Consider the following 14,265-nt stretch of genomic DNA (forward strand, 5'->3'; position numbering starts at 1 on the left):
AAGCAACCTTAGGATTAAGGTCCAGGAATTGGGAAGACCAATTTGGAAGAACTTTAATCATTTTCTGTACAATCCAATTTTTAATTTCTCTTGTGATATAACTCAAAGTATTATTCATAATATTGCTTATGATGTTTTAATTGAATGATTTTAATTGCCAAATCTGATACATGCATTATAATAATAAACAATAAAAACACATCCATTTTAATCGTCAGAACCAGAGAAATTATTTTTTTTTTTAAAAAAAAATGATATTTAATATAATTGATCTAGAGAAAATCAAATAGAGCTTGGCTGGATACTTTTGGAAGGGTAGTGTAGATTTGCCTTTTCCAGAAATTTATTAATAAATTTAATATATTTTGACTTTTTAATAGTTTTAAGAAATTTATTAAGATTTAAATAAAATTTTGTCAACAGTTTGCTAAATCTAGAGGTTTTACCTATAATTTAATACCTTTAATTGGATTAGTAAAAAATTAGTACATTAATATTTGTTTTTTAATAATACAACTTATACCATCGTACTATTTGTACAGAGTGAAATTTCTTTTTACAATGTGCATACTGTGTTTTTGAAAATTTTTTGTACTCTTGGGGTAGTTTAACTGATTCGTAATATTATAATCACATGATATCATGATAATCAATGAAAAAGCATAGGGGCAAGAGATAGTTGAGCAAAAATTACATAATTTTGTAGGAACTTAGGGGTAGAAAATTATGTAATTTCTGCCTACATCAACGATCATCAAACTTGTTAAAATGCTGATTTAAGATCATATATTGTTACACCTGATCCCGATAAAAAAATTTTTTTTTTTCACGGTTTATTATTTACTCAATCAAGCTAAGATGGGAAAAAGAAAAGCAAATAGTAAAAATGTTGATAAAGATGATCCTATGGATGTTTCAGAAGGGGAAGTGAATGAGGAAAGAGTATCTGACGAAGAAAATGGGCATTCAGAGGTAACTTTAATTAATTACTTCGTATAAATCGCCAACCAGTTGTTTATGACTCCTTTTCTCTCAAACATTATTTATTGTAGGAAGAATTAGTTGATGTAGATTTTGACTTTTTTGATCCAAAAGAGATAGATTTTCATACGATAAAACAATTAATGATACAATTATTTTCGTCAGATGCAGAATTATTTAATTTAAGTGAACTATCAGAATTAATTATAAACCAACCATTATTAGGTACAACTGTTAAAGTTGATGGTACTGATTCCGATCCTTATGCTTTACTCACAGTATTAAATATGAATGAACATAAGGTAGTATTTGTTCGAGTTTTTTTATTATTTATATCGAGTTAATTAATACATAATAATTTTTAAAAATTTTAGAATAAAGAGTGTATAAAACAAATAAAGAATTATTTAATAGAAAAGACAAAGAAACTTACAAATTTGAATGAAAAGTTAGTTGAATTATTAAAAGATACCTCAAAAAATAATATTGGACTAATATTAAGCGAAAGATTAATAAATATGCCGGTACAGATTGTTCCTCCAATGTATAAAATGTTACAAGAAGAAATTCAATGGGCTATCGAGGATGTAAATATGTATTTATTATTTATTAACTTATGAAAAATTTAAGAGGCTAAAAGTCTATTCTTTTTCTTTGTATCAGAATGAGCCATATGAATTTGAATGGTATCTTATTATAACCAAAACATACAGAGAAATTGCCTCTACTTTGGACGAAGAAAGTGAGATCCCAAAACAAAAAAAGAAAAAAGCCAAAGTTGTACGTATTAAATTTTACAATTTAAATTTATTACGCATGCGTATTATTAAAAATTTTCTTCTTATTAGTCTGAACCGACTATCTTTTATTTTCATCCCGAAGATGAAATCATTGAACAGGTAATTAAATGATTTTAAATTCATGTCATTTCATAATTCACGTTCTTAATTTAAATGTATTCTTTTTTCGGAATGTTTGATAGATCGCGGATTATCAATGTAATTTTAAATTAACAAAACAACATTTATCATCCGATTCAAAAAGAGCCTTTTCGGATTTTGGCATTGCACCCGCAATGAAAATATTTTTATTACATAAAAGTAAATTGGATAAATTAATTAACGATTTAGAGGTAGCTTGCAAATAAAAAAATCCAAGATTTATGAAGTTTTCACATGTCGAGTAAGTTTGAAAAATTTTTAATCTTGTTATGCAAATTGAATTTTAAATAACTAAAAATACAATTGATATATTACATGAATAATAATTAATGGTCTATTATGTAATATTATTAGCAGCCTTCCCAAGTAATTGGAACTCTACCCTCATCTAATTCAGCAATTTTCTGTTTAAAAAATTTTTAAATTTTTAATTAGTTTACTGTATATTATGTATTGTACATAACGATTGAGCATATATATATATACTAATTACCTTAAATGCCGCTGGTGACATATCAATGTCTCCACGTTTACATACCGGGCACTAACGGAAAAAAATATATTAAATTTATTAAAACTTTTAAATAATAATAATTTTGAATAAATTATTTACCTTATCGACCAACTTTACTTTAACGGAACCCTTTGGTCCGGTAATTTTTATACATTTGCCGCATATCGGTGAATCTGCCGGATCACTAAATTTTCCATATTGGGGAGCATTCTATAATAAAGAATTTAAGAAAAGATTTATTATTTGCTAATCTCCAAATTAAAAAATTTAAATCCATATATTATAACTCACCAGGGCTGCAACAAATTCGCTATCATCATTTTGCCAGCCACATGATCCAGTACCTACACTAGGATCTAATATGGAATGAATTAGTATAAAACTAATATTATTGAAATTATACAGTATAATTGACTTACTATAAAAAGTTCCATCTCCTTTACCACTCATATTAATACCAGGTTTACCAGTATCTTGTGAATCACCGTTTGAAAATCCACCAACGGCAGCAACAATGATTATAACCAATATTATAATAAAAAATATTATTAATGATACTATAATTGGTTTTTTATTTTTCTTAAAAAATTCAGCTGTTTTTGGAAATTTTTCCGAAAACCGAGTCATAAATTTTGAATCAGAATTGGATTCATTTGAGGGTTTATTGAAAAATGGAAGTGATGGAAGCGTTTTTTCTTTATTGGATACCATTTTTTTTAGATTTTTAGGAATTTATTTTTCATTAACTTTTTGAACCTGCAAATAACTTTTTTGTAAAAATTTTTTGAGTGAATATCTTTTTTGATATTAAAAAAAAAGTTAGTCAGGAATAAAAAAAAAATTCTGAAAAAAAAATTGAAATCAATTCAACTTTTTATTTCAAAATTTTTTTTCAGAATTTTTTTTTAAAAAAAATAAAGAGGATTCCTAATAAAGAAAAAAAAACAAAACTAGTGTAAGATAAATTGAATCGTCGTCATAATTCGTAATTTAAAGGCGGGAAAATCATTGGAGTATTAACTAATTCAAGTTAGATTCTCACCTTTTTTAATATAGACGATATCAAACCGTCAAAATGAAACAAAAGACCTTTGAATCAAGAAAATATTCACTAGAGAAAATTTTTTTTAAAAAAAATTCAATTATTTATATAAATTTTTCTTGATTTTTTCTTGATTTTTTCAACAAATTTGTTGCTATAGTAATTTTTTAATATTAATTTTGTTTGTTGTAAAAGGAAATAAACATAGTAGGAACCTGCAGGTAATGAACAGGAAGATAATATTTAGTATGTATGCGCGTCAATGTATGCACTCTAAGTATAAAGCGGATTGTATATATGCATATCTTGATGAAAAAAACCTTTCTCTGTTTCAAAGATGCTAATGCAAGAATAACTATAGACACTAAAATGTATTTCAAATTTTTTATTTTAAATAACTTTGTTTTTCAAAAAAAGGTAATGAGTGTTAGACAATATTTTATGCTTTTTTCTACTACGATTAAAGAATGTGGGGTACAATTGTTCAATATTCATTATTGTGACGTGACACGAAATTAAAAAGGTGGGCGGAATCACTTTGCAGATCACTAGTCACTGTCGCATTTAAAAGTTACATTTATAGAGAAAAAGATAATTTCTTTTAACTTCTTTAAACAAGGATGTTTTTACTCTTATAGTCACTTATAATTTGCAAATGCAAAAATGATAAGCTGTCACGTTGCATTGACTCAAAAAAAAAAATAGTAAACCGAAAAGTATTACAAGCTATCTTATAAAGAAAATATTATATACTACTAGAAGTAAGTAAAGAACCATTCATTAATTTCTTCATTTAAAAATTTAGTGTTGAAATCCTTTCCTTATGCTACTGCCAAATCGGGATCGATTTTCTTTAAATAACTTGCCACAGATTCTTAGAATAAGTCCATGAACAAACATAAGAGAATCTAGCACCAAGTTAATGAACAAAGGACCATATGATATCTACTGTCGAAGAAGGCTCTATGTCCTATAAACACGGAAATAGGGTACCTCAATGATGTTGGAAGCTTTCAATGACTTTTATTGGAATTGGAAATATTATTGGAATCGGAAGAATTATTGGAAGCTTCCAACTTCCAGTACATCATCACTGTGTACATATCTGTTTTAACGAATTAAAATTTAATTTTTCGCCATTCATTGGATTGAGGAATGTAACTATTCTGTGAAACTTGAAACAAGAATCAGGTATTATGTAATATTGCAACATTTTTCCGAGTAGAATGCAATAATTAAATAAAAGATCATTCTGACTTATATACAGAAAGACTTCTTTTTAACTATTTTTTTTTAGTATAGTTCTCAACCTATCGTCATGAGGAGTGTCATGAGGCTAATTTTGTTAAAGTAACACGAAAGATCCTAAAAAAAACAAATAAACAAGTCATAACAACGTTAGTCACACGTGCCATAATTTATTGGTTCCTTAATCCCTGATTCAGCTGAATTAATTATTTCCTTTAAAGTAAATGAGATAGGAGGGAATTTAAAAAGATGTTTATTTTAGAAATCGGCTGAAACCTTAAATCTGTGACACTACAAAATTACGAAATTACGGATTTTTCTTTTCTTTTTTTATTTTTTTTTAAAAAATTATAATTGCCTATGAAGTATGAACATGATTTCCACGTGTGTAAAATGATTCGATTAAATAAAAAACATTCATGTATTTTGATTTTCAGCCTTTTGTAGGGATGCTGGTTAATGATACCAAATAAATTTTTATATTTAAACCACTCATAAATACTTACATTCCTTTTTAAAATTTTTAGAAGTTTTGCTTCTTTTATTGATTCATTTGTTGAATAAGTTCCAACTTTTATTACAGGAATCATGAGCACTCACGGAGATCCAGCAGAAACGGAACGTTTACTTGGTCTTGGCCAAGAACGAAGAAAGGTCGGAATAACTTATTCATAGTAATAACAAGAAAAAATTTTCTAAGCTTATTAAAAATTACCTGTGAATTAATCGATTAAATGAAATGTCAAATCATTTTTTTTTTTCTATCGATTAATTTTTAATTCAATCATCTGAAGACGCGTAAAGAAGTGTGTACTGTAATTTTCGCTGCGGTGATAATCGTAGCCGCAGTAATAGTAATAGTTTCATTATGGACATCATTATCTTATGGTAAGAAGCGAGAGATCAAAAATTTGTATCATATCAAAAATATTTCTTTAATCAACATTTATTATTAGATGATTCTTATGAGAAAAGAAATGTCATCCTTATGATCTCTGATGGATTTGGTCCTGCATCGGAAACATTCGCTCGCGATTACGTACAATATGTAAAAAAATTGAACTATAATTATCTCACTCCATTAGATAAAATTCTTGTTGGATCTTCTCGAACTAGATCATCAGATAGCCTTGTCACTGATTCCGCTGCTGGAGCTACAGCTTTTGCATGTACTATTAAAACTTATAATCGCGCTATAGGAGGTTAATTTTTGTCATTTATGATTATTTTTTTGTTTTAAATATTTATACTTAACTAAATTTGTGTGTGTATGTAACGAATAGTTAATCCGGAGAAAGTTCCTTGTGGTACCGTGTTGGAATCTGCCAAACACTTAGGTTTAGCGACTGGCTTAGTTGTCACGAGCCGTATCACTCATGCTACACCAGCCACGTTCTCGGCTCATGTAGTTGATAGGGATATGGAAGCTGATATTGCTGCACAACAAATTGGCGATTATCCTCTTGGAAGACAAGTTGATTTAATGTTTGGTGGAGGTCGATGCTTTTTCTTGCCAAATAGTACAGAAGGAAGTTGTAGAATTGATGAACGTGACTTGGTTAAAGAGTCAAAAGAAAGAGGGTTTAAATATTTTTCTACAAGGAAAGAGTTTGATGATCTTGAACCAAGAAAAGACAAGTATGATCTTCCTTGCCTTATTTGTTTTACTAAGATTTTATTATGTAACTCATTTAATTTACATGTATATATATATATTGAAGGTTTCCCCTTTTAGGACTCTTTACACTCGATGTAAGTTCTCTCTTCATATGTTATCGATAATGATGATGTTAAAATTAACGTACATGATTTAATAGCATATGTCATATGAAATTGATCGTGATCCTACTAAAGAGCCATCTTTGAAAGAAATGTCAGAAAAAGCTCTTAAATTCCTCGAATCTGCAACTGCTGATAGTGATAAAGGCTTTTTCCTTATGATTGAAGGCAGTAGGATTGGTAATTATTAAAATGAAAAAAAAAATTTTTGATTCTAATGAAATTTACATCAAACATTTTGTCTAATTTTTTTTTATGAATTCATTTCAAAGATATGGCTGCTCATTCGTATGGATTTTTTTTTTCATTATTTGCTGACTCAACAATTTTTCTTTTTTAGTAACATATTGCAAAAATCATGAAAATATTAAAGATTTGTTTAAAATTACTTAAATTACTTGTAGAAATGATGCCGCCACACATGCTCATGATATTATGGCTTATCATGAAACGATTGATCTAGTCAAGAAATATGTCGATAAACATCCTGGTACAGTTATGATTTCAGTCAGTGATCACGAAACTGGTGGATTGTCACTCGCTCGTCAAGTTTCCGATCTACCACAATATCTATGGTATATTTATTATTTTCGTTCATGAAATTTTAATGCTAAATTTAAAATTAAAATTCATACTTAAATTTAAAATTATTTTGATAGGTATCCTGAACCTGTCTCGCGTGTAAAGAATTCATCATTTATTCTTTCACAGGAGCTATTGAATTATTGGGAAAACGATCGTGAAGCTTATATTAAAAATATAATTCGTAGCGGATTAGGAATCGGAGATATTGATGATTATGATGTTAATTGGTTAAATCAAAATCGTACTCAATTAGATTATGAATACTTTTTGGCTAATATTACAAACTTTAGGGCTCAACTTGGGGCAAGTGCCTTAGTCAATTTTTTTTACTAGAGTTATTTGAATACACAGTATGACTAAAATTTTCTTAAACAAATCTCTCTATTAGTGGGCGACACATGGACATTCTTCTGTTGATGTTAATCTTTATGCATACGGACAAGGTAGTGATGCTTTACGCGGAAATCATGAAAATACTGATATTGGAGATTTTATTGTCAAATATCTTAATTTGGACCTTGATTTTATCACATATAAATTAAATAGGCATGTATTAAGTATCTAATAATGTTATTTATTGGTATATTTATAAGCTTAACTTATTAACAAATCTTTCTTTTTTCCTACTTAACAGTGATAATGGTATATATTTTCAAATACATATTAAATCAAATTAAATAGTTTACTAATTATTATTATTACTAATTATTATTATTTTTATAGGAACATTTCATCAAGCTTTTGAATCCACTCATTTCCATAATGATGAACACCACCATCACTAAAATTAAATTTATCTTATTTATACATAGTAGAGCGATACAATAACATTTTTTTTTTTGTATAATATATTTATAAATAAAGTTAAATTTTTATTGAATTAAATACATAAATATTAACAGTATTAATTGTCAAAGATCAAGGTATCCTAATATAAGCAATTTTGATTAACTGGACCTTTGACAAACCGGATTTGGTGTTATTTAGGATTTTTCTTTTAGAACCAAATCTAAAATTAATATAACTGGAATACTGGATTTTATTAGTATAATCATAATACTTTATAAATTGGGATTCTAAGTCAGTTGTATCAAAAAAAATTTCTGTGTAGGGAGGATGTGTTAGGATTGTCATATTTGCAATCATTAATTTAGCCAGAGTTTGCAAATTATAATGTTGGCTAACATTATATAATTCTGATTAATCACAGAATTTTACAGAATTAACTTTTATTTCAGATAGAATTCATTCTAATCATTGCAGAAAATCATCTCCTCTAATTCCATGATTTATTGGATACCGTATTTGCCCAAAAACAAACAATTACCTAAAATAAGCAACATGGCCCACATTATAACAAATTTTGGCCCATATTATCAAAACTTGGATGGCATTATGTGCAAAAACTTGTTGCTTATTTTCGGGCAAATATAGTATTTAGATTTTTTCTAAATATATTTAATATAATAAACTTCCTTTATAATTATTTTCATTATAATTACATTTTACTATATAGTTATACTAGTTAAATATTTAAAGTACTTTGTTATTAAAATTTATTCTAATCTATCTATAGTTACTCTATTACATCTACAATCAACTCCTTTATATATAATCATACCTCTTGGAATAGGACCCCGCCTACTATTAAGATAAGTCACCCTGTAGCATAAGGTAAGGTTTACATATAAAACTCTTTAAAGATCCTACTATAAAAGGAAATTTTATGTTATATTGTTATGATTTTTTTCCTTTTTAGTTAATTAACCAATAGAATTTAAGCAAATCCTAAGGTAAGGTTTCATATGAAAGTGAAATTTCTACTGGTAACATATCTTAGTAATAGGCGGGGTCCTCTTAGAACTACCCAATAGTGTAATTATAATGAGATATGCCTATTGGTAAAGATATTAATCCAGTACTCCTGTATACAAATAAATATGATTATATATGTAAAATATTTGCAAAAATATTTTATAATATAAAATATATTTAAAATTATTTATTTATTAAAGATATTGGAAAAATAAAAACTTTTTCTACTATCAAGTTCAAAATGCAAACTACAGTCAACTCTCTTTATAGTCACACATTTGGGACAGTCCATATTTGGTGATTATGAGCAAACAGTCTTATGACTTTATCTTTTATTATAATTTTCAAACGAAGAGTACAATAATCAAATCGAACAATATTACAAATGAAATATAGAAAAATAAACATAAAAAATAAAAAGAACTAGCTTCACGACTTATACAAGTAAAGAAATCTAAACTAAAATAAAATTAAAGCAAAGAAAAACTGAACTATTACAGAATCGCATACCCCAACTTTACCCGAAGGCCAGTGTGAGTCAACTATCCAGCATGCCCTAAGATCTGATCCGTTATCAAAAAGAAATCCTAAGTAGAGGCTGAACTGTTAAGCGGCGCCAAAAATCCAAGTGCGAGATCTAAGATCCACCACGGATTATAGAAGAGGAAACCCAAGAAACCCAGGAATCCGAGGAAACTGTTGCCAAGGAAGGTGTCAAAGAATCAGGAGGAATGTAAGAAGAAAGTTGAAAAATAGAAGAAGGCCCAAGAGCTGACAATTTCATTTTTTTTGTAATGCCTTGAGCTGATTTCCAATGATGAAAGAAAATGGAACGGCACAACCAGATTTGTACATAAAGGTCAAAATGAAAGTCGTATAAAGGTGTATCTAAGATAGACCAAATGGTAAATGATGAAAAATAATTTCCAAGAAATTCTGTAAGAGATATCGGTATAAGTCCACGTGCAAGCTTCAGACAGGAAATTGAAGGAGGGTCACAATCCCAGCAATCAATAGATTTAAAATCAGCAGCGAAGGAATCCGATAAAGGTAGTAAAGATGACTCAGAAAGAAATTTATCAAGATAAGTAGTCCGAAGATCCAGTAATAGTGCTTTAAAAGTTGTTAAAGGGCTAAATTCTGGTAAGATATAAGGACAAGTCCACAAGTGGTCTAAGGTTTCAGGAGAAGAGTTACATTGAGGACAAAGCCAACTCGGATTATAAAGATGAGGTTTTTGTCTCTGGAGAGTTGTAAGCGTTAGAAGCATATCTAATAATAATTTGATACGGAAGCTACAAAAATCGGAACGGCCATTCCGATGAGAGACAAATTGCTTATTGTTGTTAAGACAAAATTTGGTGCAAGCCCAATCGATATCTGAAGTTGGGGAACAGGAATTAAATCTTGGTAATGCAGCAAGAGTTAAAAGACTTTTAGCGTCAAAGATATCTCTAACAAATTTCCGGATATTCATATCTACAGGTAAAGAATTAAATTGTAAAATGCAAGGAGCCAATAATTCTGACAATGGACGAGAAGAAAGATATGAATCAGTGTGAGCGGCTTTGGCTAGAGCATCCACATGATTATTCAAAGGGTTGTCAGCGTAAGCAGGAACCTTGATCAAGGTAACATCCAGATTCTTTAGTGAGCATTCGTCGTATAGAAGACCGAAGGTGGTTGGGTTCTTTAAGTAATTTAGGAATAAAAGGAGCATTCACATACGAAGACCATAAAGAAAGTAATTGAGCACAATCAGTGGCGACAGTAATCTTTGAATTCCGAGGGAGGGAGTCCAATCCATGCATTAAAGCACAAATTTCTGAACGTAAAGCAGAAGGAAAAATAAAAGAAATAATATTATAGTGAGATTCCAAAATAAATCCGTCAGGATCTATAGCAGTCCATGCATAAGCCATCGAGGATATCAGATGACTAGAAGGAGGGAGGAAAGAACCATCCATATAAAGTGTAGACACCGAAGAAGGAAGTTGGATATCAGAAATCCTAGGCACTTGGTTATTCATAGAAGGTAATCGAACTAAAAGATGGAATAATAAAAGAGATTTGGCATAACCTAACGAGGCAGAAAGTGAAACCGAGCGAGTGTCCGCATGTATGTAAGTACGAAGTTTCGTAGGATAATGGATCAAACTTGATAACGGAACATAAGAAAAGCATCCTTCAGAGGGACATCGTTTAAGTAAAGTCTTAGAGGTAGAGGATCGCGGAATAGCAGAGGCATAACCTTGGCATGCAGTAAATTCAGAAAGCAAATCATCAACAGATGACGCAATCCAATGTGAAATAAGAGCTTCATTACGCGGAGCAGGATAGGTAGTAATCACACGGCCAACAAGAAAAGAGTTAGTATTACGATTAAAAGAAATAGCCCATTGGGGTTAAACCAATAATTTCGACTAATATCTATAAAAGAAATAAAAGCTACAGTATGAGAAATAGGAATTCTAAATTGTGGTAAAACAAACAAAGAAGGAGAATTAGGAATAACAATAAGATTAAATAAATAATTAAACCAAGCAGGCACAGATCCTTTGTTTGATACTCGTTTAAGAAAGCATAAATCTTTCCACGAGAGGAGTCGAGAGCCACACGGTGTAATCAATTGAGCAAGAAAACGAGTGCAGAAATTTTTTCGAATATTATTCATGGAAATAAATAAATCTTTCGGTAAAATAGAACGGAGTGGAATCGCCGGACATAGATCCTTTCTCGGAGGTCAGAACAATAAAGACCACGTGATATTTAATCGAGAAGAGAATAATAAAGAATTGAACAAAGAATGTGTTCGCAAGGAAAATGTATGGGACTATGGTTCTAAATCAATAGTAGAAGGACAGGCATCACAATCCAAAAATCCTTGAAGATAAGTAATCATACAGTTGGCAAAAAGCTTGTATGAAGGGTGAGAAAAAATTCTTTGCCATGAAGCCACATGAGATGATAGGAATCGACCAAACGCTTGTTGGATAGAGAACGGCAACAGTGTGAAAAGCGCGGAAAGAGGAGTGACTGAGGCCAAACCAGCCTTCTGTCGAATAAGAGAGAGCATTGGAGAAACCATGCGATTAATGGTAGATTCAGCAAATAATGTGGTTTGAAGGCGAAATTCTAGCCTTGGAAGTAAGACAATGTTATAAAGATAGGCCACATGTTGTGCCAAAAGCTTTTTAGGACTGAGTAGAGCAGCCATGTCTTTGACCATGGAAGTACATTGATCATGAACAAAATGAGAGGAAGCTGAAAGACAAAACCAGACACCTAAAAAATGGAAAGATTTAGATAAAGCTAACGCCTTCAATGTAAGGGAACAAATAGGGATTAAGGGGGATGGAAAAAGATCAAACACTATAGTTTGAGAAAATTGTTCAGAAGAAAGAAGGATATATTTTGCAGAATTCGCTTGAGTATTATTTAAAGTATAGAATTCAGCAGTAATGGAAAGGCGATCTTCAATTCCTCGTTTAGATGAAGCAATCAAAGTAGAATCATCCATAAATGTAATATGCGAAACAGGAAGATTGTATTGTTCATATTCAATTGGAGAATAATCCAATAATGCAGAAGATTTCAAAATAAAAGGATCACAAGCATCTCGATTAAGTATGGTAAGCAAAGGATCCAAGTAAATAACCCATAATAATGGAGAAATGATTTCACCCTGGTCAATACCAATTTTAACTCTATATCCAGAAGTATCACCATGATAGGTAATAATTTTATTATTACGTCTTGTAAAAAGATTAATGATAAATTTGATCAGTAAAGACGGTATGTGTAGACGAATTAGAGCTAGTCTGAGCATATTCAAGTCAATTGAGTCGAAGGCCTTAGAAATGTCCTGAGAAACAATCCATAACTCTTGGGCATCAGTTTTATCAAAACGTCGTTGATGAATAATAGCATCAAGCATCTTAATAGGAATATCAGTAGAACCACCTGGTAATCCAGCAAAATTACCACCTTGGAGCACTTGATTGTCAGCTAGGATCTTTGAAAGCCGAATTGTAACAACCTTAACCACACATTTCCGAACGGTTTCCAATAAAGTGATAGGACGCGTATTCTTTAATTGTGCATCAAATTCATGAGGCTTTGGAATGGGATAAACAAGCGCTTCACGCCAATCAGCAGGAACATCTCCATGAATGAGACAGGCGTTAGCTAAGACAAGGGATAAATTAAAAGCGTCGCCAGTTAAATGTTTGAGCATTTCATAAGAAATTTTGGAAGGACCAGAGGCTTTATTGTTAGGCATAGAATTGAGAATGTTCTTCCATTCATCTTCCAGAATAGGAGACATGACCGAATTATATAATGACGAATCAATATCAGAAAGAGGAGAATATGCTCTTTGCCATCGTGGAGGAAATGAATCCGTGGAAGAATACTGGACCAAAGGAGGAGTAACAACCGATTGAAAGTGTTTAATAGCAGCTTGTTTGATATCTAAAGGATCAGTAAGTAATGTGGGTTTGGAGTCAATAACAACCAAGACTCTATCAAGAACGATAGAATGATGTTCCACTGATAGGGCTGAAGAAATAAAAGAGCCCGGAGACGTAGAGAAATGTTCATCTCTAAGAGCAGTATAATATTCAATAGAATCTACACGATGCTGATGAAATTGCGTGGAAAGATAAGCTGAGACCAAAGCCTTTTGTGAATGTAAAAATTTAACAAAAGTGAAAATTGGCGTTGTACTATAAGAAGGTATAGTATAATCTGTTAAAAGAGATTTAAGGAGGATTAATTGGATGGGTAAAGAATTAATCATTTGTGAAATTTGAGCAGGACGACTAGGCTGAGACGTGGTCAATTTAAACAATAATCTATCCAAGAATTTGTTGATAGCAATAAGCATGGTAAGCTCAGGAGGATATTTATGATGGTGAGTATTAGATACATGTTGAAATGGTAAAGAGTCAATGGCACCACCAAGAATAGAACGTTTAAGAGCGTGCCAAAGTTTATCCAGGGAAAGGGCTGAAAGTGAAGATATGGAGGGATAATGTGTGGACAAGTATAACTCAAGACGTGAGTTCACTTCATTAGAAAATTTATCCCAAGTATCTTCGTTCAAGTTTTTATAAAGAAAAATGGTGCGTTGTTCGCTTTTTTGCTTTATTCTAGCTTTAGCTAGAGTAGCGAAACAAGAGCTAAAATCAAAAGCCGTTGTAAGTACTCGGTGATCGGTAAATTGATTATCATTCAACTTAGGGCAAGTTTCAACATGAGAGAAAAGACCAGGAGCAGGAAATCCAGGGGACGACCAAATATAATCAAGTCTTGAAGAACCATTCTGATAATAGAAGGTAGGACTTGGACCTGAAATT

At 30.7% G+C, this 14,265-nt stretch overlaps 3 protein-coding genes across 3 annotated transcripts; 2 read left to right on the top strand and 1 right to left on the bottom strand.

Annotated features, from left to right (window-relative positions):
* The first annotated feature begins 828 nt into the window (after positions 1 to 828).
* OCT59_012220 (uncharacterized protein) lies at positions 829 to 2,550 on the top strand. The gene is made up of 7 exons (XM_025314868.2): positions 829 to 972; positions 1,053 to 1,283; positions 1,356 to 1,568; positions 1,645 to 1,761; positions 1,830 to 1,880; positions 1,964 to 2,163; positions 2,277 to 2,550. Exons 1-6 carry the CDS (start codon positions 859 to 861, stop codon positions 2,126 to 2,128), a joined length of 891 nt encoding a protein of 296 aa, XP_025184183.1. The 5' UTR covers positions 829 to 858; the 3' UTR covers positions 2,129 to 2,163; positions 2,277 to 2,550.
* Positions 2,040 to 3,549, bottom strand: OCT59_012221 (uncharacterized protein). The gene is made up of 6 exons (XM_025314867.2): positions 3,479 to 3,549; positions 2,856 to 3,363; positions 2,728 to 2,792; positions 2,536 to 2,646; positions 2,416 to 2,466; positions 2,040 to 2,326 (listed from the first exon to the last, which is right to left on the bottom strand). The coding sequence occupies exons 2-6, from the start codon at positions 3,145 to 3,147 to the stop codon at positions 2,273 to 2,275; spliced, it is 573 nt and encodes a 190-aa protein (XP_025184182.1). The 5' UTR covers positions 3,148 to 3,363; positions 3,479 to 3,549; the 3' UTR covers positions 2,040 to 2,272.
* Positions 3,550 to 5,314: 1,765 nt separating this feature from the next.
* OCT59_012222 (uncharacterized protein) lies at positions 5,315 to 7,980 on the top strand (the record flags this gene model as incomplete). The annotated part of the gene is made up of 12 exons (XM_025314866.2): positions 5,315 to 5,380; positions 5,521 to 5,614; positions 5,683 to 5,928; positions 6,010 to 6,364; positions 6,448 to 6,478; positions 6,544 to 6,685; positions 6,778 to 6,793; positions 6,910 to 7,080; positions 7,165 to 7,393; positions 7,479 to 7,636; positions 7,725 to 7,732; positions 7,814 to 7,980. 12 exons carry the CDS (start codon positions 5,315 to 5,317, stop codon positions 7,873 to 7,875), a joined length of 1,578 nt encoding a protein of 525 aa, XP_025184181.1. The 3' UTR covers positions 7,876 to 7,980.
* Positions 7,981 to 14,265: the final 6,285 nt, after the last annotated feature.

The sequence above is a fragment of the Rhizophagus irregularis genome, chromosome 2, assembly GCF_026210795.1.
Source record: "Rhizophagus irregularis chromosome 2, complete sequence".
In the NCBI taxonomy this organism is placed as follows: Eukaryota; Fungi; Glomeromycota; class Glomeromycetes; order Glomerales; family Glomeraceae; genus Rhizophagus; species Rhizophagus irregularis.

What these genes read in the sequence shown, in the direction of transcription:
- OCT59_012221 (XM_025314867.2), bottom strand. Translation starts at nt 3,147, where the DNA reads ATGGTATCCAATAAAGAAAAAACGCTTCCATCACTTCCATTTTTCAAT. An exon ending in AAGTAAAGTTGGTCGATAAG is followed by an intron (nt 2,467 to 2,535) that starts GTAAATAATTTA and finishes TTTTTCCGTTAG; the next exon opens with TGCCCGGTATGTAAACGTGG. An exon ending in TGTCACCAGCGGCATTTAAG is followed by an intron (nt 2,327 to 2,415) that starts GTAATTAGTATA and finishes TTTTTTAAACAG; the next exon opens with AAAATTGCTGAATTAGATGA.
- OCT59_012220 (XM_025314868.2), top strand. Translation starts at nt 859, where the DNA reads ATGGGAAAAAGAAAAGCAAATAGTAAAAATGTTGATAAAGATGATCCT. An exon ending in AAGAAAATGGGCATTCAGAG is followed by an intron (nt 973 to 1,052) that starts GTAACTTTAATT and finishes TATTTATTGTAG; the next exon opens with GAAGAATTAGTTGATGTAGA. An exon ending in AAAAGAAAAAAGCCAAAGTT is followed by an intron (nt 1,762 to 1,829) that starts GTACGTATTAAA and finishes TCTTCTTATTAG; the next exon opens with TCTGAACCGACTATCTTTTA.